Genomic DNA, 27,751 nt, shown 5'->3' on the forward strand with positions numbered 1-27,751 from the left:
CTCTAAGCAACTAACTGGTTGTGACCTGTGAAATGTTACCTGTCATGGAAGCTCATTAGAGACTTAGTGCCATAGCTTTTTTAGGGAATGGTCACATAGGTAGCCTCTGTACCGAAATTTCAAACACCCACAGGAAGGCAGGTGTCCAACATAAACCACATTGTTTGTATAATTTAGCCACAGTGAGCTATCTTATCTAGCAATGATGGGAACCCTTCCTGTTGGAAAAACATCTGGAAACCATATGGAATCCAACTTTTCAGATGCCTGCCAAGGACCAACCTTACAGGCAGATTTTTCTAAGGATAGAAGTCTTAAGTTGCTATCTCTTTTCTGAACATAATAAAACTCAAAGATTGCTTCAGTCCTTAACCTGTTGTCACCAAGGAAGGCCCCTTGAAATTGAGAAATAACTGAAGTTCTACTTCTGGCCTTCTAGTAATTTGTTAGGTGACTTTGGGTAAGTTGATTACTTTGCTGGAACTTTACCTTCTTCATCTGTGAATTTGAGATTATTATGCTAACTACATAGGGATTTTGTCAAAGTAAATTATTTTATGCACACGTACATGCAAGACATATGATATCAGTTCCCTCTGAGTCCACTCATTCTGAAATGTTTTTTAAGAACCTTCTGTGTGCTTAATATTGTGATAAGCTCTGATGGTCTAATTGTGAGCCAAAGAATGTTGTTTGCTTCTCTGTAACTCATAGTCTCATTGGAGAGAGAGACTTTAATCTCACATAATTTGATTATGCAAATTAATATATAATTACAACTTGTGGCAAGTGCTCTGAAAGAGAGGTAGAAAGTGCAGTGAAAACATATTATGGGTACTGACCTATTCTAGTAGGTCAGGGAGGGTCTCCCTGAGGAAATAGCATATGTTTAAGAATCTCAAGTTTACCTATGCAGTGGCCACATCAAGATGTCATGGAGGAATGTTAGATAATGGTCTTGAAAATGCTATTCTCTTTGAGTGGGAGGAAGCAGGCATTATTGGAAAATAAAAAACCGGCAGTGTGGTTGGAGAAGAGAGAGCAAAAGGGGAGAGAGAAAGTGGATAAGATTAGAGAGGAGAGAAGTAACTTAGGACCACATTGTGGTAATGGAGTTTCTCTGCTATCTTAGAGGTATATACCAATGAGGTGACATGATCAGATATCTATGTGTTTTGAAATGATCACTCTGGCTGCTTTGTATAGAAAGGTTTAGAGTGGACAAAGTTAGCTTAAGAGGCGATTGTGGAAGCCTGAACTAGTAATGATTATAACTTGAGTTAGAGCTATAGCTTGCTGGGAGATGGAGAGGAATGTAAAGATTTGAGAAGGCATATTTAGAGTTATTTGCTAAATTATTTGAATAAAGAGTTTCATGACTATATTTCCACAAATTTTAAAAACAATCTGGATAGAATCTCTGCTAGAGAAAGTGATGGGAGTTACAAGATTTGCACATCAGCTCCAATATATCTTGTCCATGCATCATTTGAATATATGTAAGATACTATTTAACATATATGTAGGAGTTTGTGTTGACTGCTTTATATATACTAATTTATTTCACTCTTACAGAAATCCTATCAGGTAGATGCTATTATTATAGACATACTACAGATGAGACACAGGGTTTAAGTAACCAACCAAATCAAAACAAATAAGAAATAGTGGAGCTGGGATTTAAATCCAATTAGTTTGTCTTCAGATTCATATGTCCAACCATAGTAGCCAACTTATGACCCTTAGGCCAATTCTGGCCCATGGCTGTTTTTGTGCAGCCAGCCAGACAACTACAAATGTTTTTTTTACATTTTTAAAGGGTTGTAAAAAAATAAGGAAAAAATAGAATGGTGTTAGAGAGTGTATGTGGCCCTATAAGGCCTGAAATGTTTACTATTTGACCTTTTGCAGAAGTTTGTCAAAAGCTCTACTATGCTAACTTTTACTAAGAAAGCATTTTTCTTTAGTAGAAAGTTGAGAAACAGTAATCTTTACAGATAAAAGACATGTCCAGTCATAAAAATCAGTTAGTTGCAGTATGAGAACAGTGTACTCACAGTTACTTCTATGGCAGATTTTTTTTTTATTGTTGCAAATTTAAAATTAAGAACTGTATTTAAAGTGACTTGAGAAGATAGGGATAAAAGGCAGCTGGGCTAGTGCTGAGTTACTTAATTGTGATGCCCTCATTAAGACAATGGATTTCAGATGGACTTTATATGCTGCTTTAGCATTTGGTGACAGGATATATTCGCAAAAACAGTTTCTGTTTTGAAACCATGGTTTGTTTTTGAATAGAAATTTGTGTTACCACTGAATATTGTACTCAGATATCAACAGCTATTTGGAGGAAAAAAATGACTCTTTAATGCATTTTTTTCCTTCCAGAGCTTTAAGTGCATTAGTAAGAGGGCGTAGTATGTTTTGGAGCTTTCTAAATAAATTGACTCCTTGATTTTTGGAGAAATTATGAAATTCATCTTAATTTTCAAACACAGGAAAATATTCAGCCATTTAAGAAATATTTTTTAAATCTTATTGTAGTGATAGGCATTTTGGAGAACTATATATAAAGATGATTATATAGTTGCCTCTAATTTTCATTTGATAAAGGGTTGTTCAAATCTACCACACTGTATGGATGCCTCACCTGTTTCTTATTCATGGAAACTGTATTAATCTCTTGTCTAATAGAGTCTGAAGGTGGCAGTAGAGGTTACATTTGGCTACAGATGAGCTTCTACTTGCTTGCTTTTTAACATCATGGTGCCAGGTATCTTGCTGAAACCAAGAAAATGAGATAGCTTTTGCTGTTATAGATTGGTGATAGAAGTGGTTGGTGGGTGCCTGTTATTGAAGCATCATTCTTCAGTCATGCCACTTTATTATTCATTTGGCTTGTGGAGGGTAGGATTGGAAAAGGTATTAATTATAGTTATTTAAATTATAATATCGTTTGGTTAAAAACTTCTCTGTATATATTATCTTTCCTTATGCTTAGATGATACAGTCTGCCAAAAGATTTACATTGAATAATTTTCTTCTTTTTTAATTAGAAGTTTAGCAATTTTGCATAAAGTGGTAGTCTCTCTTTAGAGGAATTCTGTATTTTTACTTCTCTGACAACTTTCATACTATTTTCCATAGAGATTGACCTAATTTTTATTCCCACCAACAATATGTAAGCATTCCCTTTTCTTTGTATCCATGCCAACATCTGTTGTTTTTTGACCTGTTGAGGATAATATTCTGAGTGGTATGAAATGGTATCTGATTGTGGTTTTGATTTGCACTTCTCTGATGATTAGTGATGTTGAGCATTTGTTCATGTGTTTTATGGCTACTTACATTTCTTGTTTTGAGAAATCTCTCTTCAGTAGATATCCCAGTACTGGGTATCTACTTAAAGGGAAAGAAGTCATTTTATTTATTTTTTTTTTTGAGACGGAGTTTCGCTCTTGTTACCCAGGCTGGAGTGCAATGGCGCGATCTCGGCTCACCGCAACCTCCGCCTCCCGGGTTCAGGCAGTTCTCCTGCCTCAGCCTCCCGAGTAGCTGGGATTACAGGCCAGAAGTCATTTTATTAAAAAAAACACCTCGGGCTGGGCGCGGTGGCTCAAGCCTGTAATCCCAGCACTTTGGGAGACTGAGGCGGGTGGATCACGGGGTCGAGAGATCGAGACCATCCTGGTCAACATGGTGAAACCCCGTCTCTACTAAAGATACAAAAAATTAGCTGGGCACGGTGGCGCGTGCCTGTAATCCCAGCTACTCGGGAGGCTGAGGCAGGAGAATTGCCTGAACCCGGGAGGCAGAGGTTGCGGTGAGCCGAGATCGCGCCATTGCACTCTAGCCTGGATAGCGGGAGTGAAACTCCGTCTCAAAAAAAAAAAAAAGGCACCTCTACTTATACATTTATTGCAACACTATTCACAATAACAAAGTCATGGAACCAACCTAAAAGTCCATCAGTGGTTGACTGGATAAAGAAAATGTAATATATATAGACCATGAGATACAACACAGCTATAAAAAAGAATGAAATCGGGGGGAGGACTCAAGATGGCGCTGTGAGAACAACCCAGGATTGGAGCTCTTCTTGTTGAATCTGCAAACGGTGAGTCAGAGCAGCATTTCCAGACTGATCTTTGTTGCCCACAGAATGGGGAAACTCCCAAGTATAAAAAAGACACGGGACGCCAGGCAGTAGGTCTGCCTGGCGAAGCCGGCAGCCGGGGCGGCGGCGGCCGGCCCTACCCAGCAATCCCCACAGGGCGCGCTTGTCCGGCTGCCCTGTTGAACCGGCAACCTGAGACTTGAGAGGGCTGGACTTGAGACTGAATGAGACTTGGACAGTAGCCCAGCCCAGGGGATTGCAGGAATTGGGATACCCAGTGGGACGAACAAAACCGCGATTTCAAACTATCCCGAGCAGACGGTCCGAGACGCTCTGTGGGGGAGGGGCGTCCACCACTACCGAGGCAACCCGCCCCAACTGAGATACACGCCCACTGCTGACGCAGCCAGCCGTTGCCGAGGCAACCTGCCCCAACGGAGATACACGCCCATCGCTGACGCAGCCAGCCGTTGCCGAGGCAACATGTCCCTACTGAGATACACGCCCACTGCTGACGCAGCCTGCCGTTGCTGAGGCAACACGCTACAACAAAGAGACTCCGCCGCAGGGCGTGGCGGAGACCACAGCCGAGCAGGCAGGAACAGCGCGAATCACACAACAGCAGGGCGGAGCCTCGACAGCCAAACAGAGGCTAGTCTGCCTTCTAGCTGGGCAGGACACCTGATCGGACATCCAAAAATAAAGCCCAAACCCCTCAACACAGAGCATTTGAGAAAAAAAAAAAAAAAAAGGGGGTTTTTTAATGAGCTCTGTTGCAGCAGAATCAAACATAGCAGCCTAACAGCCCTGAATGAACAACAGAGTGCACAGCTCAGCAATTAAACCCCTATAAAGTACAAACTGTCTCCTCAAGCAGCTCCCTGACCCCTCTATATCCAAAAGACTGACATTAGGCAGGCATCATCCTGGGACAAAGAGAGCAGAAAAAGAAACTGGTAGCATCCCTCACTGTGCCACAGCTACTAGAGGTGCACCCCAGACAAGCAGGGTCTGGAGCGGACCTCAGCAGTCGTACAGCGAAGGGGCTAGACTGGTAGAAGGAAAACAAAGCAACAGAAATACTTCATCATCAACATTCTGGGTGTCCACTCAGAGACCCAAACGAAAAGTCAGCAACTACGCAGACGACCAGCGGACAAATCCACAAAGATGGGAAGAAACCAGCGCAAAAAGGAGGAAAACACCCGAAACCAGAACACCTCGCCTCCTAGAAAGGACCAAAACTCCTCACCAGCAAGGGAGCAAAGCTGGACGGAGAATGACTGTGACGAAATGACGGAATTAGACTTCAGAAAATGGATAACGAGAAACTTTTGTGAGCTAAAAGATCATGTATTAAATCAATGCAAAGAAACTAAGAACCTTGAAAAAAGATTTGAAAAAAGATTCGAGGAAATGATAACAAGAATGGATACCTTAGAGAGGAATATGAATGAATTAAAGGAGCTGAAAAACACAATACGAGAACTTCGCGAAGCAAACACAAGTTTCAATAGCCGAATTGACCAAGCAGAAGAAAGAATATCTGAAGTCGAAGACCAACTCAATGAAATAAAACGAGAAACCAAGATCAGAGAAAAAAGCGCAAAAAGGAATGAACAAAGTCTCCAAGAAATGTGGGACTATGTGAAAAGACCTAACCTACGTTTGATAGGTGTACCAGAAGGGGACGAAGAGAATGAATCCAAACTGGAAAATACTCTTCAGGACATCATCCAGGAAAATTTCCCCCACCTAGCAAGACAAGCCAACACTCAATTGCAGGAAATACAGAGAACACCACAAAGATATTCCGCAAGAAGAGCAACCCCAAGGCACATAATCGTCAGATTCAACAGGGTTGAAATAAAGGAGAGAATACTAAGGGCAGCCAGAGAGAAAGGTCGGGTCACCCACAAAGGGAAGCCCATCAGACTCACAGCAGATCTCTCAGCAGAAACACTACAAGCCAGAAGAGAGTGGGGCCAATATTCAACATTCTTAAAGAAAAGAACTTTCAACCCAGAATTTCATATCCAGCCAAACTGAGCTTCAGAAGTGAAGGAAGAATAAAATCCTTTGCGAACAAGCAAGTACTCAGAGATTTTGTCACCACCAGGCCTGCTTTACAAGAGCTCCTAAAAGAGGCACTACACATAGAAAGGATCAACCAGTACCAGCCATTCCAAAATCACACTGAATGCTAAAGAGCTTCAACATAATGAAGAATCTACAACAACTAACAGGCAAAACAGCCACTTAGCATCAAAATGGCAGTATCAAATTCACACATAACAATATTAACCCTAAATGTAAATGGACTAAATGCACCAATCAAAAGACACAGACTGGCAAATTGGATAAAAATCCAAAACCCATCAGTGTGCTGTATACAGGAAACCCATCTCACATGCAAGGATACACAAAGGCTCAAAATAAAGGGATGGAGGAAGATTTACCAAGCTAATGGAAAGCAAAAAAAAGCAGGAGTTGCAATTCTCATCTCTGATAAAATAGACTTTAAAGTAACAAAGATCAAAAGAGACAAAGAAGGCCATTACATAATGGTAAAAGGATCGATACAACAAGAAGAGCTAACGATCCTAAACATATATGGACCCAACACAGGAGCACCCAGATATATAAGGCAAGTTCTTAATGACTTACAAAAGGACTTAGACTCCCACACAATAATAGTGGGAGACTTTAACACTACACTGTCAATACTAGACAGATCAACCAGACAGAAAATCAACAAGGATACCCAGGGCTTGAACTCAGACCTGGAGCAAGCAAACCTGGTGGACATTTACAGAACTCTCCACCCCAAATCCACAGAATACACATTCTTCTCAGCACCACATCACACCTACTCTAAAATTGACCACATAATTGGAAGTAAAGCACTGCTCAACAAATGCAAAACAACTGAAATCATAACAAACAGCCTCTCAGACCATAGTGCAATCAAGTTAGAACTCAGAATTCAGAAACCGACCCAGAAACACACAGTTTCATGGAAACTGAACAACTGGCTCTTGAATGTTGACTGGGTAAACAACGAAATGAAAGCAGAAATAAAGAAGTTCTTCGAAACCAATGAGAACGAAGACACAACGTGCCAGAACCTCTGGGACACATTTAAAGCAGTCTCTAGAGGAAAGTATATAGCAATAAGTGCCCATATGAGGAGAATGGAGAGATCCAAAATTGACACCCTATCATCAAAATTGAAAGAGCTAGAGGAGCAAGATCAAAAAAACTCAAAACCCAGCAGAAGACAAGAAATTACTAAGATCAGAGCTGAGCTGAAGGAGATTGAGACACGAAAAACCCTTCAAAAAATCAATAAATCCAAGAGCTGGTTTTTTGAAAAGATCAACAAAATAGACAGACCACTAGCCAGATTGATTAAAAATAAAAGAGAGAACAACCAAATAGATGCAATAAAAAATGATAAAGGGGAAATCACCACAGATTCCACAGAAATTCAAACCATCATCAGAGAATATTACAAACAACTATATGCGCATAAACTAGTAAACCTGGAAGAAATGGATAAATTCCTGGACTCCTGTGTCCTCCCTAGCCTAAACCAGGAGGAAGCTGAAACTATGAATAGACCAATAACAAGGTCTGAAGACCAATGGAACAAAACAGAGGCACCGGAGGCAACACAACATACATACAACTATACAATCTTTGATAAACCTGACAAAAACAAGCAATGGGGCAAGGATTCCATGTTTAACAAATGGTGTTGGGAAAACTGGCTAGCCATGTGCAGAAAGCAGAAACTGGACCCCTTCCTGACACCTTACACTAAAATTAACTCTAGATGGATTAAAGACTTAAACATAAGACCTGGCACCATAAAAACCCTAGAAGGAAATCTAGGCAAAACTATCCAGGACATAGGAGTAGGCAAGGACTTCATGAACAAAACACCAAAAGCATTGGCAACAAAAGCCAAAATAGACAAATGGGACCTAATGAAACTCCACAGCTTCTGCACGGCAAAAGAAACAGTCACTAGAGTGGATCGGCAACCAACAGAATGGGAAAAAATTTTCGCAGTCTACCCATCTGACAAAGGGCTGATATCCAGAATTTACAAAGAACTCAAACAGATTTACAGGAAAAAAACAAGCCCATTCAAAAGTGGGCAAAGGATATGAACAGACACTTTACGAAAGAAGACATATATGAGGCCAACAGTCATATGAAAAAATGCTCATCGTCACTGGTCATCAGAGAGATGCAAATCAAAACCACATTGAGATACCATCTCACGCCAGTTAGAATGGCGATCATTAAAAAATCTGGAGACAACAGATGCTGGAGAGGATGTGGAGAAAAAGGAACACTTTTACACTGTTGGTGGGAGTGTAAAGTAGTTCAACCATTGTGGAAGACAGTGTGGCGATTCCTCAAGGCCTTAGAAATAGAAATTCCATTTGACCCAGCAATCCCATTACTGGGTATATATCCAAAAGACTATAAATCGTTCTACTATAAGGACACATGTACACGAATGTTCATTGCAGCACTGTTTACAATAGCAAAGACCTGGAATCAACCCAAATGCCCATTGATAATAGACTGGATTGGAAAAATGTGGCACATATACACCATGGAATATTATGCAGCAATCAGAAATGATGAGTTCGTGTCATTTGTAGGGACATGGATGAATATGGAGAACATCATCCTCAGCAAACTGACACAAGAACAGAAAATGAAACACCGCATATTCTCACTCATAGGTGGGTGATGAAAAATGAGAACACATGGACACAGAAAGGGGAGTACTAAACACTGGGGTCTATTGGGGGGAAAAGGGGAGGGCCAGTGGGGGGGGGAGGTGGGGAGGGATAGCCTGGGGAGAAATGCCAAATGTGGGTGAAGGGGAGAAGAAAAGCAAAGCACACTGCCATGTGTGTACCTACGCAACTGTCTTGCATGCTCTGCTCATGTACCCCAAAACCTATAATCCAATAAAAAATTAAAAAAAAAAATAAAAAAGAATGAAATCATGTTCTTTGCAGCAGCATGAATGGAGCTGGAAGCTATTATCCTATGTGAGCTAACTTGGAAAATCAAATACCACATGTTCTCATTTAAGTGGGAGCTAAACAATAGGTACACATCGACATAAAGAAGGAAAAAACCAAAACTCTTCATGTGTAATATTATTAACCAGAACTTTCTTTAACAGAATTACGTATTTATTTGGCTTAGGTTATTTAAAAAGAGCAACACTACTGGAACAGTAGGAATTCTTATTTGGCATAGGATTGCTAGACATGGTCAGACTACACATGATTAAGCTTTGCCTTCTGAGTCATTGCATTTGGTAACATATTTGTCTACTCAAGAGTCTGGCCAACTTTACTTTTCCTCTTAAGGATGATGAAATCCTTGCTGTTAACTTTATACTGGAATTGTAAATGTGAAAATACATCCAGTAAAACCCAAAACTTGTAGTTAATTCTTAATTAATTTTATTTTTAAATTATACTTTAAGTTCTGGGATATATGTGCAGAATGTGCACATTTTTTATAGGTGTACACTTGTCATGGTGGTTTGCTGCACCCATCAACATGTCATCTATGTTATGTATTTCTCCTAATGCTATCCCTCCCCTAGCCCTCTACCCCCTGACAGGCCCTGGTGTATGATATTCCCCTCCCTGTGTCCATGCGTTCTCATTGTTCAACTTCCACTTATGAGTGACAACATTCGGTGTTTGGTTTTCTGTTCCAGTGTTATGCTGAGAATATTTTCAGCTTCATCCATGTCCCTGCAAAGGACATGAACTCAAAAGACATGGCATGAGATGGTATCTCATTGTGGTTTGGATTTGCATTTCTCTAATCACTAGTGATGATGAACTTTTTTTTCATATGTTTGTTGGCCACATAGATGTCTTCTTTTGAGGTGTCTGTTCATATCCTTTGCCCACTTTTTGATGGAGTTGTTTGCTTTTTCATGTAAATTTGTTTAAGTTCGTAGATTAGCCCTTTGTCAGACAGAGATTGCAAAAACTTTCTCCCATTTTGTAAGTTGCCTGTTCACTCTGATGATAGTTTCTTTTGCTGTGCAGAAGCTCTTTAGTTTAATTAGATCCCATTTGTTTATTTTGGCTTTTGTTGCCATTGTTTTGTTGTTTTAGCCACGAAGGTTTTGCCCATGCCTATGTCCTGAATGGTATTGTCTCTGTTTTCTTCTAGGCTTTTTATGGTTTTAGGTCTTATGTTTAAGTCTTTAATTCTTGAATTAATTTTTGTATAAGGTATAAGGAAGGGGTTCAGTTTCAGTTTTCTGCCTATGACTAGCCAGTTTTCCCAACACCATTTATTAGACAGGGAATCCTTTGCTTGTTGTTTTGTGAGGTTTGTCAAAAATCAGATGGTTGTATATGTGTGGCATTATTTCTGAGGCCTCTATTCTGTTCCATTGGTCTATGTATCTGTTTTGGTACCAGTACCATGCTGTTTTGGTTACTGTAACCTTTTAGCACAGTTTGAAGTTGGGTAGCAAGATGCCTCCAGCTTTGTTCTTTTTGCTTAGGGTTGTCTTGGCTATTCGGGCTCTTTTTTTGGTTCCATATGAAATTTAAAATAGTTTTTTCTAGTTCTGTGAAGAAAGTCAATGGTAGCTTGATGGGGATAGCATTGAATTTATAAATTACCTTGGGCAGTATGGCCATTTTCACAATACTGATTCTTCCTGTCTGTGAGCATAGAATGCTTTTCCATTTGTTTGTGTCCTCTCTTATTTCCTTGAGCAGTGATTTGTAGTTCTCCTTGAAGAGGTCCTTCATATATCTTGTAAGTTGTATTCCTAGGTATTTTATTCTCTTTGTAGCAATTGTGAATGGGAGTTCACTCATGATTTGGCTCTTTCTTTGTCTATTTTGGTGTATAGGAATGCACATGATTTTTGCACATTGATTTTGTATTCTGATACTCGGCAGAAGTTACTTACCAGCTTAAGGAGATTTTGGGCTGAGACAATTGGGTTTTCTAAATATACAATCATGTCTTATACAGAGACAATTTTATCCTCTCTTCCCATTTGAATACACTTTATTTCTTTCTCTTGCCTGATTGCCCTGGCCAGAACAGGGCATCCTTTTCTTGTGCCAGTTTTCAAAGGAATGCTTCCAGCTTTTGCCCATTCACTATATTGGCTGTGGGTTTGTCATAAATAGCTCTTATTATTTTGAGATACATTCCATGAACACCTAGTTTATTGAGAGTTTGTGGGACGAAGGGGTGTTGCATTTTTATTGAAGGTCTTTTTTGCATCTTTTGAGATAATCATGTGGTTTTTGTCATTGGTTCTGTTTATGTGATGGGTTATATGTATTGATTTGCATATGTTGAACCAGCCTTGCAACCCAGAGATGAAACCGACTTGATCGTGGTGGATAAGGTTTTTGATGTGTTGTTGGATTCCGTCTGCCAGTATTTTATCAAGGATTTTCACATTGATGTTCATCAGGGATATTGGCCTGAAATTTTTTTTGTTATTGTGTCTCTGCCAGGTTTTGTTATCAGGATGATGCTGGCCTCATGAAATGAGTTAGGGAGGAATCCCTCTTTTCCTATTGTTTGGATTAGTTTCAGAAGGAATGGTATCAGCTCCTCTGTACCTCTGGGAGAATTCAGTTGTGAATCTGTCTGGTCTTGGGCTTTTTTTTTTGGTTGGTAGGCTATTAATTACTGCCTCAATTTCAGAACTTGTTACTGGTTTATTCAGGGATTTGACTTCTTCCTGGTTTAGTCTTGAGAGGATGTATGTGTCCAGGAATTTATCCATTTCTTCTAGATTTTCTAGTTTATTTGCATAGAGGTGTTTATAGTATTCTCTGATGGAAGTTTTTATTTCTGTGGAATCAGTGGTGATATCCCCTTTAACCTTTTAAAATTATATCTATTTGATTATTTTCTCTCTTCTTTATTAGTCTGTCTAATAGTCTATCTGTTTTATTAATCTTCTCAAAAAACCAGCTCCTCGATTTGTTGATTCTTTTTCCAAAGGGTTTTTTTGTGTCTCCACTGGCTTCCCCAGATTCATAAAGCAAGTTCTTAGAGACCTGCAAAGAGACTTAGACTCCCACACAATAATAGTGGGAGACTTTAACAACCCGTCAATATTAGATCAACAAGACAGAAAATTAACAAGAATATTCAGTACTTGAACTCGGCTCTGGACCAAGCAGAATTAATAGACATCTACAGAACTCTCCACCCCAAATCAACAGAAAATACATTCTTCTTAGCACCACATTGATCTGTTGTAAAATTGACAACATAATTGGAAGTAAGGCATTCCTCAGCCAATGCAAAAGAACTGAAGCCATTGCAAACAGTCTCTCAGACAACAGGGCAATCAAATTAGAATTCAGGATTAAGAAACTTACTAAAAACCGCACAACTACATGGAAACTGAGCAACCTGTTCCTGAATGACTAAGGAGTAAATAAAATTAAGGCAGAAATAAATAAGTTCTTTGAAACCAATGAGAGCAAAGATACAACATATTGAAATCTCTGGGACACAGCTAAAGCAGTGTTTAGAGGGAAATTTGGAAATTTACAGTGCTAAATGCCCACAGGAGAAAGCAGGAAAGATGTCAAATCAACATCCTAACATCATAATTTAAAGAACTAGAGATCCAAGAGCAAACAAATTAAAAAGCTAGCAGAAGACAAGAAATAACTAAGATCAATTAAAGTTAATTCATAAGATTTATATAGAAAAATTTAAGAAATGTAACTTTAAATAGATTAATTTTATTACAGATAGACTTTAAAATGTGTGCTCTGTGGTATCTCCTATTTTGAAATTTATTCTGAATAATGTCAAATTTTCATAAATCAGTTAATCTCTATTTGAAACTTTATAAATGAATTTAAAAAAAAGCCTCCACCTCCTGGGTTCAAGTGATCCTCATGCCTCAGCCTCCCGAGTAGCTGGGATTACAAGCATGTGCCACCACGCCTGACTAATTTTTGTATTTTTAGTAGAGACAGGGTTTCACCATGTTGGCCAGGCTGGTCTCAAACTGCTGACCTTGAGTGATCTGGCCACCTCGGCTTCCCAAAGTGATGGGATTACAGGCATGAGCCACCGCACTTGGCCAATAAATACCTTTTTCTTAGAAAAATATCTAAGAACACTGATGTTTATCTTCATGGATTTTTTTTAAGGTTGACTAATGAATGTTTGAATTTAATACTTCTTTGTGTATTGCACTTATTTATATTTTATTGTAGTTACTTTCGAAATTTGACAGATAAATAGATTAGTTCATCTGCTATAATATTTAGCTGATCCTATAATGCATTATTGCCATGTTTGGTGATTGTTGCTTAGAGGACACTCAAAATCTGAATTTTTTCTTATAAATAGAGAGCAAGTCAGAAACAAATGATGTTACTCAGAGAATGTTGAAAATATGTTAGTTTTGCTTTCTTAGTGTGTGGGTTCTTCTAAATCTTCAGTTAAAAAAAAGTTCTAGCCCTATTTGCTATTCACTTGTTTCTTCTGTGCATTTTCCAACATGTCTTTTCTTATTAATAATAATCATTATCTGTAGTAGCTTATATAGGTGTTTTGAGACAATTCCTTAAATCTATCTACTTCTACTAAAAAGAAGTCTTAGGTTGGATTGAAAATAATAATTCATTATAAAATGGTAGTTAACCGCTGTATATTTACTAGGGAAGTAGTTATTTTGATTCCATTTATTCTTTAAAGAAAAACCAGGGCCGGGCGCGGTGTCTCACGCCTGTAGTCCCAGCACTTTGGGAGGCTGAGGTGGGTGGATCACGAGGTCAAGAGATTGAGACCATCCTGGTCAACATGGTGAAACCCCGTCTCTACTAAAAATACAAAAATTAGCTGGGCACAGTGGTGCGTGCCTGTAATCCCAGCTACTCAGGAGGCTGAGGCAGGAGAATTGCCTGAACCCAGGAGACGGAGGTTGCGGTGAGCCGAGATTGCACCATTGCACTCCAGACTGGGTAAGAAGGGTGAAACTCCGTCTCAAAAAAAAAAAAAAAAAAAAAGAAAAACCAAAACACAATAAATAAATAAATAAATAAATGTTGCTTATAAGACTTTTCATATGAAAGCAATGCCGGATAGGAGAAAGAAATTAAGATTTTTCTTTTTAAATATTTGCTCCCAGTTGTCACAATTTATTTTAGAAAATTAGGATCAAATTTAATGATTGTGTCTGTTTTTCGTATATGTCATCGTTTTGATGAATGTAATTTGCCAATATCCTCACTGATGGTGTTCATAAATCTGAAATAAGTTATAGGTAATGGTGAAGTTTATTGATTAGATGATGTCTAAGAGAATCTTAATCATTACAGGTTATAAAAATGTTCATTTTATGGAAGTTTTTCTTGATGTTGAAATATTCTATTGACGGCATGCATTTTCATAATCATCAATGTACTTTTTTGCATTGACATAATTGTCATTTGAAAGTTCATCATTTGGCAGTAATACAACCAGTCTGAGTCATTTATTTCCACAGCTTTGTTTAGTCTTGTGTAGATCAATAAACCAGAATATTCCCATGGGTTTAGTGAGGTCTCTAACTACTGTAGTGATTTGTAAAATGTGAGCTTTTGATCTATTGGTAAACCTTCTTGTGTTTTCTTTTGTCTTTGCAGATAAATTATTAGTCATAACTGTAGCAACAAAAGAAAGTGATGGATTCCATCGATTTATGCAGTCAGCCAAATATTTCAATTATACTGTGAAGGTATGGTATGTTCTTTAACCTATGAAGATCCTATAATATGTGCCTAATGTACATTTTTCATAATAATGGCACTATAATCTGTAATCCTCACAAGGAAGATAACAGTTGGTTACATGATTGCTGTTAGTTCATATAGTTTTGGGGCTTGTTAATAGTTCCACACACAAAGAAGTAGTAAATGCTTGAGGTGAGGGATAGCCAAAGTACTCTGACTTGGTCATTACACATTATATACCTGTATCAAAATATAACATGTACCCCATAAATATGAAAGTATTATGCACCTATAACAATTAAAAATAAAATAATACTGTGCCACTCAAACAATAACTTCTTATTTTTGCTAATGTTCTGTATAAATACGTTCTATAAAACAGCAGAAAAATACATTAGTATGTATTTGCATATATAACTAATTTTCTGGCAGGTCACCTATGAACACAATGTAAATAAGATTTGGCAGGAATTTTTTTCACTGACTGAATAATTTTTTCTGTAATGGGTTTCTCTATCATAGTATGATTCTTTGTTTACAGAGAATTAGAAACATAACTGTGAAGAGTGTGCTTTTACTATTACTGAAAATTGCTAATTTTTTCTCTTTCTTTTCTTTCAGAGGAATTTGATAGCATTGTTAATGTATTTTTAACCAAATGTGTTTTAGAAAACTTATCTCCAGGTGAACATCTTATTGACAAATGATCACAGGGAACTTGGGGAAATTGGCAGAACTATTAAACTTAGCTATGAGAGGCCTGCCCTTTTATTTACTTACTTGTTTTGTTTAGTAGAAGTATCTGTCAGCCAAGTTTTTTCTACGAATAAGAGGATAACAGGGAGCTATCTAGGTAGGAACACAAAAAGAAAAACTTTTTTAAAAAAGGAGAAAGATTGATTTTTGTTTGGAGAAAAACTGAGCCATTTGAGTATGTACTATATTAAAAAGGTAGTTTTTAAATTACATAACCACTGGAATATTAGGTATGGATGTAAATATAGAACAGCTCAATGTTAATGTAGAACAGCTAGTAAATAGCTAAATTTTGCTGAAAAAAGAGATCTAGTTGTAACAACTAGATGTTTAATATAGGATAAATGAAAAACATGTTAGAAATATGTTGTTATGGTAGATAAAAATTGTAGTAGTATGTACTGATGGAAGACACTGTGGAGGTAAAATTAAAGTTAGGACAAAATAATACTGAAATCTAGTTGGGGAATCGTTAGGGTTCAGACTGGGGAGAGAGTGGAATGTTTCTTATTTGCAAGGTACCTTGTAAGGAACTTTATATATGATGTGCTGTTAAGTCACTATGTGAACCATGTAAGGTAGATACTACTTTATTTCTGGATGAGGAAACCTAGTCCCAAGGCAAATAACTATAAAGTATAATATGAGATCTTAGACCCCATTCACATTTAACTTATTGGCATTTATGGTCCTTTTGCTCTCTCCTCATGTAATTCAGTGGTTTTCAAAATGTGGCCCCCAGACCAGCAACATCTGCATCACCTGGCTACTGGTTAGAAAGAAAAAATGATCAGGCTCCACCTCAGACCAACTGAATTATGAATTCTGGGAGTGATATCTGAAATCTGTGTTTGAACAAGGTTTCAGATTCATAAGCACACTGAAATCTGACAACCACTAGTGTAGTAGAAATCACTCTCTTAATAGAGAATAGTCCTTAACATAGTGCATTCACAAAGTAGACTCTCAGATGTGGTTGGGCCCAGTGTTGCTTCTGGATTAGAGATTCCAGATGGGTTCTGGAACAAATCTCAGGGCCACAAGAGGCCAATATTTAGAGCAAGAACTGTTAATGCTACTAGATTGGCCAACTTGAATCCACATCCAAAACAGCTTGTGTTTTCTTGAGTGGTGTTTTTCCCTCAAGCTTCCACATAAGTTATAACAAGACATTTGAGGCTGTGAGCCTCACAGGCTTTGCTAGCAAGATTTATCTTCAGCTCAGTGTTAAGTACAGTTGGAACTAATGGTATTTATTTTTAAATTTTATTTTATCCTTTTATTGTGTTTTTATTTTTAATTTCATTCTCCATTAATTTCCGTATCTCTTAGTAGATCATTATAATGGCAACTTTAGACTTTTTTTTTAATTAAAGTAAGAGAAAAGGTGTGTGTTATGTGGGGGAAGGAACATGTATTGTACTTTCTGTTCCCTTACTGTCAGTGTGTCACAGTGCATTTCCAATTCAGGAAGCAGCTGTTGAGGCTCAAGCAAATAGTGAAGAGAAAGGACACAGGGTTTTAAAATTAAATTTAAGTTAATTGTGCTTAGGCAATTTCTTGCACTGAAAAATTCTTATTAAGCTTTTGAGAATCACATAAGTTTAAGATTGATAGGGTAAGGAAGGTGATTGTTTTCTTGATGACCTCTGCAATTCCCTAAAAGCCCATTTGGTTCAGTAGGAAAATCATTTAAAGGCCTTTCATCAAGGAGTCACTGTGCTTCAGTGACTTTCAGTGTTGATCAAAAAGGTTTTCTGCCAGATTGAAACAAGTGATATGGGAAATTTATTGATTTTCCTTCTTCATATTGGTATAAACAAATAGAAATAAAATGATACAATGTGAGAAATAACTTCTGAGTCTACTTCCTTGGATTAGACTCGTAACTTTGGAGATGGTAAAATTGAGAATGGCATTTTCTGGGTGGATAACATTGAAGAATTATGATCTGACTTCGGCATCTAGATTTTTTTTTTCTGGCATGATTTCATGAAACATTAGAATAGTGGTTATGGTACAGTTTTGTTCAAGTTGATGATATCTTTACGTTTTTCATAGCACTTTCAAAATTTGAGTTTTGCTCAGGAATGAAATGTTGATTTTGTTTATAGGTCCTTGGTCAAGGAGAAGAGTGGAGAGGTGGTGATGGAATTAATAGTATTGGAGGGGGCCAAAAAGTGAGATTAGTGAAAGAAGTCATGGGACACTATGCTGATCAAGATGATCTGGTTGTCATGTTTACTGAATGGTAAGAAAAACACTCTGTGGATTTAAAAATCTATATTAAGTTACTTTTTAAAGAACAGAGATTATATTTGTAATTATATATTAAAATATTTTATTGACAAGGAATCATTGTTTTAAAAAGTAGATATTAATTATAATTATAAAACTATTTTATTAATCAGTTATGCTGCTGTAAATTTCTGAGACTGCATAATTTATAAAGAAAAGAGGCTTAATTGGCTCACAGGTTCACAGGCTATACAGGAAGCATGATGCTGGCCACCTGCTTGGCTTCTGGGAAGGCCTCAGAAAACTTAGGATCATGGTGGAAAGCAAAGAGGGAGTGAAGGCTTCACAGGCTGTCCCACATGGTGGGAGCAGGAGGAAGTGAGGGGAGGTGCTACATACTTTTAAACAACCAGATCTCATGAGAACTCTATAATGAAAACAGCACTAGGGGGATGGTACTAAACTATTGGAAACTGCCCTCATGATCCAATCATCTCCTACCCAGCCCCACTTCCAGTACTGGGGATTACATTTCAACATAAGATTAGGGTGGGGACATAGATCCAAATTATATCAGCCATGGTGTGACATGATGTAATGTCATCAAAGATGATGAATTACCATAAATGCTAATGAGATAACATGGCAAGAAGTAACATTTTGTGACATTCATACTTTGGTTGAGTTAAGGTTAAAGATCATAGTGAAGGGTAACCTAATGGATTCTGATTAAACAAAAGAAAAAAGACCATGCAAAATTATAAATACAAGTGAGACATAAGAAAGAAGAACCTTTAAATGTATTTTGTGTAATATTTCTCTCTCCTAATTAAATATCCACTGTTTTTATTTACCATCTTCTTATAATTTTATAATAATATCAAATTGTCATGAGTTATTAGTTGCCACTTCCTTTCTTTTATTCTCTGTATCTTATTTGTTTTTGTTATTAATTGCTCATTTTAAGTCCCTGTGAATTTTCCCCTCTAACTTAGGAAAGTCTTTTTAAGTATTTTTCTCAATTTGAAAATATAAAGATACAAATTATTTGCAGATGAAAATAAGAGTAGTATTTTTATGCAAGTGTGTAAATAAGAAACTTTTAAATTATGAAAAGAAAATAGATATTAATATAATGAAATCCCAGTGCCATGAACACTTAAAAGATTTTAACAGATACATATAACACTTGCATCTGTAAAATTTTCCTGTTTTACACAAAAAGATTAAGTTCTTCTTGTGGTTACCTATTTTTCAAGATGAAGTGTGGTAAGGCAAGTGTTTGGCAGTAGTTTATTGGGAATTTTTCTACAGCATCTGTTCTTTTTTTTACACTGAGAGAAGGAATACAAAGTTCAGTAAAATTGCTTTCTAGATTAAATGCTGAGTATGTTTTGGTTTAAAATTACCATGGATTTCAAACAACCGTATTCGTCAGCTTGTACTTGCCACATGTACATTTTTACTTTGGCTCTGAGGTACATACTCCTTGTAAGAGTTACTACATATGAGTCAGAAATGATTATAGATCCCCAAGCTTCCTTTTGGATTTTAGGAAGAACTACTTTTTTTTTTTTTTGGAAGAACTACTTTTATCTACCCTTACTTTCACATCACCATCCTTCACCTCGGGCCCCCTATCTAACATTTAGCCTTGTGGATAACTGGTATAGTGAGGGACCTGTTTTTTTTCTAATGAGAAGAAGGACACTGTAAGATACCTAAAGCCTGCTTGAGGTTGAGTCTGTTGCTTTAGATGATAGTTTAAGACCCATCTTGACAGAAAAGGTAATAAAATTTTAATGGAAGACACAGTATCTTCCAGGCAGTGTTAGTGTTTGTGATATATCACTGTACCAAACAGATAAAACTTCTGAAAACTCCTGTAAGAACAGCCAGCTAAGTGAAAACATGGATCACAGCTTAGCCAATTCATTGTCTAAGAGGAGTCATTAACATTTTCTCCATCATTACCAATGATGACTATCCTGTGAAAAAAAACCTAGGGGTCATGAGAAAGTAACCAGTAGGGTAAAGAGGGATGAGCAATTGAAGCCACTTAAGAGATTTTTCCCCCTCTTAGATTTAGAAACACCTTTTTTTAAAAGTACAGAGTGATGAATCTAGTTGAAAACTGTAGGTAACCTAGGGCCTAGGAGAATTAATTAAGCTGTTTGTAAATTGTTTGAAATATGATGCCCATTCTGAACAACAATTGCTAAACTCTCAATTAAGGTTAGCTGTGATAAAGGGCCAGAATTCAGGATATATTCATTTTAATAAAACAAATTCTTATTTTTTTATGGAATATTTTAAGGACAATTTGACTGTAATAATTAGTTTTGTGGAAACATAGGTCGTCACTGTTATATTAAAAAAACCACAGATTTATATACTTAGTGGTTTAGTAGGGCCTTTTAAGAAACATAACTTTATTATGGTATAATTTATATAACATGCCATAAATATTTGTAACATTCAATGAATTTAATTAAGTTTACAGATTCGTGCAGTCATCCATATCATTCAATTTTAGAACATTTCCAATATTCCATAATTATCCCTTATGCCATTTAGACATGCTAAAAAGCCTGAATTAATTTAGAAGCAATTTTGTTGCATTCCTTCCATGGAATATGTGTTCTAAACTTACTTTTGGATGAATATTTAAAATTAGAAACTGGCTCTTTATAAAAATACTCTGTAGGGTAGATTTATCATATTTAATTTAGAGAGAAAATAAATATTTGGTAAGGTTTTAGGTTATTCTCAGAACAAAGGGAAAACTGAAAATGTTCATAATATAAATTGCTTCAATCTTTTTTTAAGTTATTTCATGCTGCAGTGTGTGTGTGTGTTTGTGTGTGTGTGTGTCAGTATTTTCTTGCAATTAATATGGCTTATAAAATTTGATAATCTCTCCTTGATTAGAACAGTTACCAAAAAATGTAATGAATTTGGTGATTTTTTTTTTTTGAAATAGGCTAATGAAAATTTTAGGGACAAATATTATAATTAGATGGCTATAGACTTATGGAGAAAAATGATGTCATAAATATTTGATACGTTAAAGGGAATGAGCATGTTGAGTTTTATTACTGGGTATTTTGGATTTGTTTTAGAATTATGTTATAAAGCTTGTATTTCTTCTACTCTAGTCATATTGATGAGAGATGATCAAACCTAATTATTATATGTTAGCTAGTGTTTTCTTATTATTTTTGAAAGGATAATATTTAAACCAAAATATAACAAAGTATTTGTGTTCTTGGGAGTAAATTTGATACATACTGAATATCCTCGCACAACTTTTGCTGTGTTGCTTATAGTAAAGTATAAACCAGCAGTCTCAGGCCCTAAAATAAGCATATGATGAAATAAGTTTTCCAGATTTGGGGGCATCAAATAAAGTCACCTAATAAAAATTCTGGCTGTTTGTTCTTTTTTCTTTTTGACTTAAAAATTTCGTTTAGACTTAAGAAAGTTATTTAGAAGAAAACCAGTTAGAAATAATGTTGGTGCAATTAATACTTGAATTTGAATTTGGGACAGGGCAGTAATTGCACTTTTATTGGTGGCACTGTATGTAACTCTACTGATTAGAATGCAGATGTGCACCATGTTGAAAACTCCCAGTATATGAGATATTTGAAAGACTTATTTGGTGGTGGTTACTGGCCTTCCAAAAAAGGAGCATTTATTTTATGGAAATAACTATTCAAAGATATATAGACACCTCCCAGTTCATTGAAGTGTTTGTTTAAAGATGATTATGAGTTTGAGGTAATATAAAAGAATTGGCTGTTGCCAACAAAAGACTAAACTTAAAAACAATTGGAATGGTAGTCAATGATATACTATAAAAGTTGATATATTTAGTTAGAATGAATATTAAGTGTAGTCATTATTTGAGCAGTTTCCTAGGTGGTTCTGATCTGCAAAGTTGATCTAAGATAAATAAACACTGGCTATAAATGGAGGGATAGTTTCAGTCACACAAATCCCTGCTGTTCAATAGTGTACCTTGTCACTTTGACTGCATATGGGTAGTTTCTTTTCAGTTATCATGCTGAATTGTAGTTGTATGTTTCACACAGTAATGAAGCTGGGGCCTGTTCCTCAATTACATATATTCAAGATGCAATAGCAAGAAATCAGTACAAGTTGGGTAACGGTGAATTACATTACAAGAAGAAATAGACCTCTCAAGAAGGGGAAATAATGGTGGATGCTTCGAAACTATTTTTTGAGATTTTTGTTGTTGTTCATTTGGAGATTATAATAAGATGACTTCTAAAGGCAGGAAAGCATCTGAACTTTTAAAATACCAAGTAATTGAAATTATTTAAAAGCTGAATTTTGAGTAGAAACTATGAATATGAGGCTATTGCTTCTGATTTCATGTAGGCCAAATTTTTTTTGGCTTCTCATTGATCATTATTTTGCTGAAAAAGTGGTAAAAGTGAATGAGTTTTCCACTTTGCTTTTATGATACATGTATTGACCACAACATGTGATCCAGGCATTGAAGTTATTACTATAGAAAAAGAGATATAAATAGATGCCACCCTCAAGGAATTCTCATTTATATCATACTAATTCTGTGGACAAAACAGAACAAACATTGTGGAAAAAGAATGCATAGCTTTTAAAAACCTTGAATATTGGCATAATCTCTTCAGAATCATTTATTTTTAGGAAAGTTTTAAAAGATTGTGTTTTATTGAGTCACTTAGATATTATTTTGAAAATAGCAATTTAATGATTTTGTTGTTATTATCAAAGTATGATTTATATGTGTTATTCTAAAGGTGACCAGATCTTATTTGTATTCTAGGATGTAAATGTTTAATACTTCTCATAATTCAGAGTACATTTCCAGCATGCTTGACTTTTATATTGTTTTACATAATTTATAGAAAAGACAGAATGGAAGTTTTTGAAAGCAAAACTTTTAAAATACAATATCTATAATTTTAACTAACAATGGCAGATTTATTTGACTCCTTCTTGGTGGTGATGATATTTTAAGTTTGCAGATGCAAAGAACTTAGTCATTCGTGATGGACAGCATTTCATTATATTAGTGTAAAGGAAAGCCAAATCACATCCTGAATCCCAATTTCTATACTATTACTTTCTTCTTCCTCTCTGTATTTTTTAAGGAAAGATTTAAATCATTAGCTGTACTTCAATATTAGCTGTACTTCACTGCCTTCTGGTTTATCTAAAATAGTGTGAAATGTGTTTAGGAATTAAGTAGAAAATGATGTTTCTTAAATTGTTTAAATGCTCTTCTTAATATTTACCGAGTATGGATGAGCACATTAGTGAGTAGACTGAAATGAGGAAAAAGCAGATGACATGCAAAAGAAGTGTTAGGTGTTCCCATGTGTCTAGATTGCCCCTGGCTATTCTCATGTGTGATTATTTTGTCTATTACATGTATGTAGGTGTGCATTCCCTAACCAGATTGTCTGCTTCTTGAATTTTATCCTTTTTAGGAAAATGTACTAAGCATCTGCCATTTTCAAAATATGATGCTGGATGCTGCTGGATGTGTAAAATATGGTCCCAGCTGCTCTGGCTGCTCTGGGACTGACTGGGACCAAAATTCTGATCTCTGGATGTATTTCTCTCTCAACAACATTGTATTTGTTGTATCTGGCATATGGTGTCTACATCATAATAGATGATAGGAATTTCAATTTTTTTCTTAAAAATTTATTTTTTATTGACTTAATGAACACATTGTGCACTAAATATGTATCCTATTTGAGAGTTCTAATATTGCAGAAATAAACTCGTCATTTTTAAACCAGAGGGAAATTTTCATTTAAATCATTTTACCATTTCACAAGTAAAGAGACTGACCCTGAAACAAGTAGATATGACTTGTGGTCCCACAGGTAGATAGCAGCTTTATCTTAGGTGATGCTATAGCTCTTAGACCACTCTCAGAAGACATTTTGTAGAGAAGTAATCCTCCAACTAGGCAGTGTCCTCATTGACTTCCACCTGTGCCCAGCCCCAATCCGGATTTCATATTCAGCAAATGAAATTATAGACTATTCCGAGGAAAATCCCTCACGTAATATTTAACTTTTTAAATTGACACATATTTATACATATATAAGGGATACATACGATATTTTGTTACATGCGTAGAATGGTAATGATCAAGTCAGAGTATTTATGATATCCATCACCTCAAACATTTGTCATTTATATGTGTTAGGAACCTTTCAAGACCTCTCTTTCAGCTATTTTGAAATATACAATGTATATTAGTCTGTTTTATACTGCTATAAAGAACTGCCTGAAACTGGGTAATTTATAAAGAAAGAGGTTTAATTGACTCACAGTTCAGCATGGCTGGGGAAGACTCAGGAACCTTAACATCAAGGTGTAAGATGATGGAGAAACAAGGCACCTGCTTCTCAAGGTAGCAGGAAGAAGTGCTTAGTGAAGGGGGAAGAGCCCCATATAAAACCATCAGATTTCATAAAAACTTGCTATCATGAAAACAGCATGGGGGAAACTGCCCCCATGATTCAGTTATGTCCACCTGGTCTCTCCCTTGACATGCGGGGATTTCTGAGATTATGGGGATTATAATTCAAGATGAGATTTGAGTTGGGCACACAGAGCCTAACCATGTCACAGTGTGTTAACTATAGTCACCTTACTCTGCTATAGAGTGTGAGAACTTATTATTTCTATCTAACAGTATGTTTGCATCCATTAACCAACTTCTTTTCATCCCACTTGGCCCTGACATACCCTTCCCAGCCTCTGGTAACTGTCATTCTACTCTCTACCTTTAAACTTTTTAGCTCCCATATGTGAGTGAGACCATCTGTTATTGTCTTTTTATGCATGGTTTATATCATTAACCCAAAGACCTGCAATTCTAACAATTTTGTTATTGCAAATGACAGGATTTCCTTCTTTTTTTATGGGTGAATAATATTCCATTATCCATTGTACATTTCCTTTATCCATTGATCTGTTGATATAGACTTAGATTTGTTCCATATATTTGCTGTTATAAATAGTGCTGCAGTAAACATGGAAGTAATCTCAGGAATGCCAGGATGGCTCAATGCTTAGTCATTAAAATAGTATTCATTTTAGCAACCCCAAGGCACATAATAGTTAGATTCACCAAGGTTGAAATGAAGGAGCAAATACTAAGGGCAGCCAGAGAGAAAGGTCACATTACCGACAAAGGGAAGCCTATCAGACTTACAGCAGATCTCTCAGCAGAAACTCTACAAGCCAGAAGAGAGTAGGGGCCAATATTCAACATCCTTAAAGAAAAGAACTTTCAGCCCAGAATTTCATATCCAGCCAAACTAAGCTTCACAACTGAAGGAAAAATAAATTTTTTTATGAACAAGCAAGTACTCAGAGATTTTATTACCACCAGGCCTGCTTTACAAGAGCTTCTGAAAGAAGCATTACACATAGAAAGGAACAACCAGTATTAGCCTTTCCAAAAATATACCAAAAAGTAAAGAGCATCAAAATAATGAAGAATTTACATCAACGAATGGACAAAACAGCCAGCTAACATCAAATGGCAGTAATCCTAAATTTAAATAGACTAAATCCCTTAAAAGATACAGCCAAAATCCAACGGTATGCTGCATCCAGACCCATTTCACATGTAAGGATACACAAAGACTCAAAACAAAGGGATGGAGAAAGATTTACCAACCAAATGGAGAGCAGAAATAAATAAATAAATAAAAAGCAGGAGTTGCAATTCTTGCCTCTGATAGTAAAGCAACAAAGATATAATGGTAAAAGGATCAATGCAACAAGAAGAGCTAATGATCCTAAATATATATGCACCCAATACAGGAACACCCAGATACATAAGACCTATAAAGAGACTTAGACTCCCTAGACTCCCACACAATGATAGTGGGAGACTTCCACATCAATATTAGATAGATCAATGAGACAGAAAATTAATAAGGATATCCAGGACAACTCAGATCCGGAACAAATAAACTTAATAAACATTTATAGAACTCTCCACTTTAAATACACAAAATATACATTCTTATCAGTATCACACCACACCTACTCATAGCTTTAAATGAAATCTTGATCGGCCATTATTAAGCACAATTATTGGCATAAAAGAAGTTTTCAATACCCATTTTTAGAATAAAACAACATTCCTGTTCTTTCTCCCTCTTTTTCTTACTCTGTCTTCCTCTCCTTAACAAAAAAAAAGAAAAATAAATAAATAAAATAGTATTCATTTTATGCCAGCTAACTCCCTGCCTCCCTCCCTTCCTTCCTCCCTCCCAAATTTATAAAGTAATTTTAATCATTTCATTGCAGCTTTATCATAATCTGTTGTGCAAGGTCAACTGGGTAGGTGGGTATTTTTAACTGTGCGTGTGTGAGTGTGTCTGTTTTTTGAGGGTGGGTGGTTAGGATTGGTTCCATAGTATTGGTTTGTGGTGTTAATTATCTCTAGAAATATAGACATATGTTTCAGGTGAAGATATGATGAAAGACACAATTATCAGGTGTAGAACTACGTCTGTGGGGCTAAGAGTTTGGATGATTATAATTTTTTTGCTGAAGTTTATGCCAATAATGATAAAGTATTGTATTAGGGCTAAATGACACATAAGGTTAGGGAACACTTCGGTTGCTTTCTTTTTTGGCTATCTGGGAGCTTTTGCTTCTTGTTAAGACTTGAGATGATGCGTTCATTCATTGATCCATTCATTTGTTTAACATGCACTCAGTGAATGCAAACTACAAGGCTAATGGGATGTACAGATGAACAAAGATGTCTATCTAACATACGAAGGAGGGACATGCAGTCTAATATAAGTTAGACACTTAACATGAATATCAGACAATAAAATGTTTGGTGAAAAAGGAGAGGAAAGAGCTGTGGGAGTTAAGAGAAGGGAAATGATCTTTTACAATTATGCCAATCAAGGAGAGATTTGTAGAGGAGGTAGCATATATAATGGGCCCTGAAGGTGGTGAATGGTTTGGACCCGATGGTGAAAAGACATGCTAAGCAGAGGCCATATCATGAGTAAAGGCATGAATGTAAGATCAAATAATTCAGTTTGGATTTCGAATAGGTTATTTGATGAAAGCTTATTAATGTGAGGCTTAGTTAAACTGGCTTGTACCACTGCCTGTTTTCGTAAAAAGTTTTACTGAATACAGCTGTGTTCATTTGTTTACATATTGTCTATGGTGACTTTTGCAACACGACGACAGAGTTCAGTCATTATGACAGACAATATGGTCTCCAAAGCCTAAAATATTTTCTGTAAAAGGTCAAAAACTAAATATTTACTGATGTCTGCTTTAGGCCATAGTTGAGAACTATTGATCTAGTCTGGGAACCGGCACAGAAACATTTTTAAAAGAGTTTGTCATGCAGCCCTAATTATGAGTACAGAAGAGATGGGTAATGTGGAGGTCTCTAGGGTTTTTATACATATATATGGGATACACATGATATTTTGTTACATGTAGAAAGATCTAGTCTGGAAATTGGCACCAAATTGTTTTTAAAAGAGTTTGTCAGGCTGCCGTAATTATGAGTAGAAAAGAAATGGGTAATATGAAGGTCTCTAGGGTTTTTACATTAATCGCTCCCCTTGCCCTCTACCCACATTCTAGTAGGAATGGAAAGGATTTGAATACAAAATGAATTAAGTAAATGGAATCAATAGGATAAGGGAAAAGATTCCACATGATAGGCCGTGGAAAGAGAGGAGTGAAGGCTGAAAGATTTTCACTCTAAGTGACTATGTGATTGATGGTGTCGCAGAAACAGGGAACATAGAAGGAGAAG

At 36.4% G+C, this 27,751-nt stretch overlaps 1 protein-coding gene across 2 annotated transcripts in view; it reads left to right on the plus strand.

Moving 5' to 3' along the window:
* Positions 1 to 27,751, plus strand: part of PLOD2 (procollagen-lysine,2-oxoglutarate 5-dioxygenase 2) — a 104,161-nt gene that overhangs the window by 34,973 nt on the left and 41,437 nt on the right. For both annotated transcript variants that reach the window (XM_002759516.7, XM_008983709.5), the window contains exons 2-3: positions 14,818 to 14,909; positions 17,775 to 17,911. In XM_002759516.7, coding sequence (XP_002759562.3) covers positions 14,818 to 14,909; positions 17,775 to 17,911 — 229 coding nt within the window. The remainder of the gene's footprint in view (positions 1 to 14,817; positions 14,910 to 17,774; positions 17,912 to 27,751) is intronic.

This window comes from Callithrix jacchus, chromosome 17 (genome assembly GCF_049354715.1).
Source record: "Callithrix jacchus isolate 240 chromosome 17, calJac240_pri, whole genome shotgun sequence".
NCBI classification, from domain to species: Eukaryota; Metazoa; Chordata; class Mammalia; order Primates; family Cebidae; genus Callithrix; species Callithrix jacchus.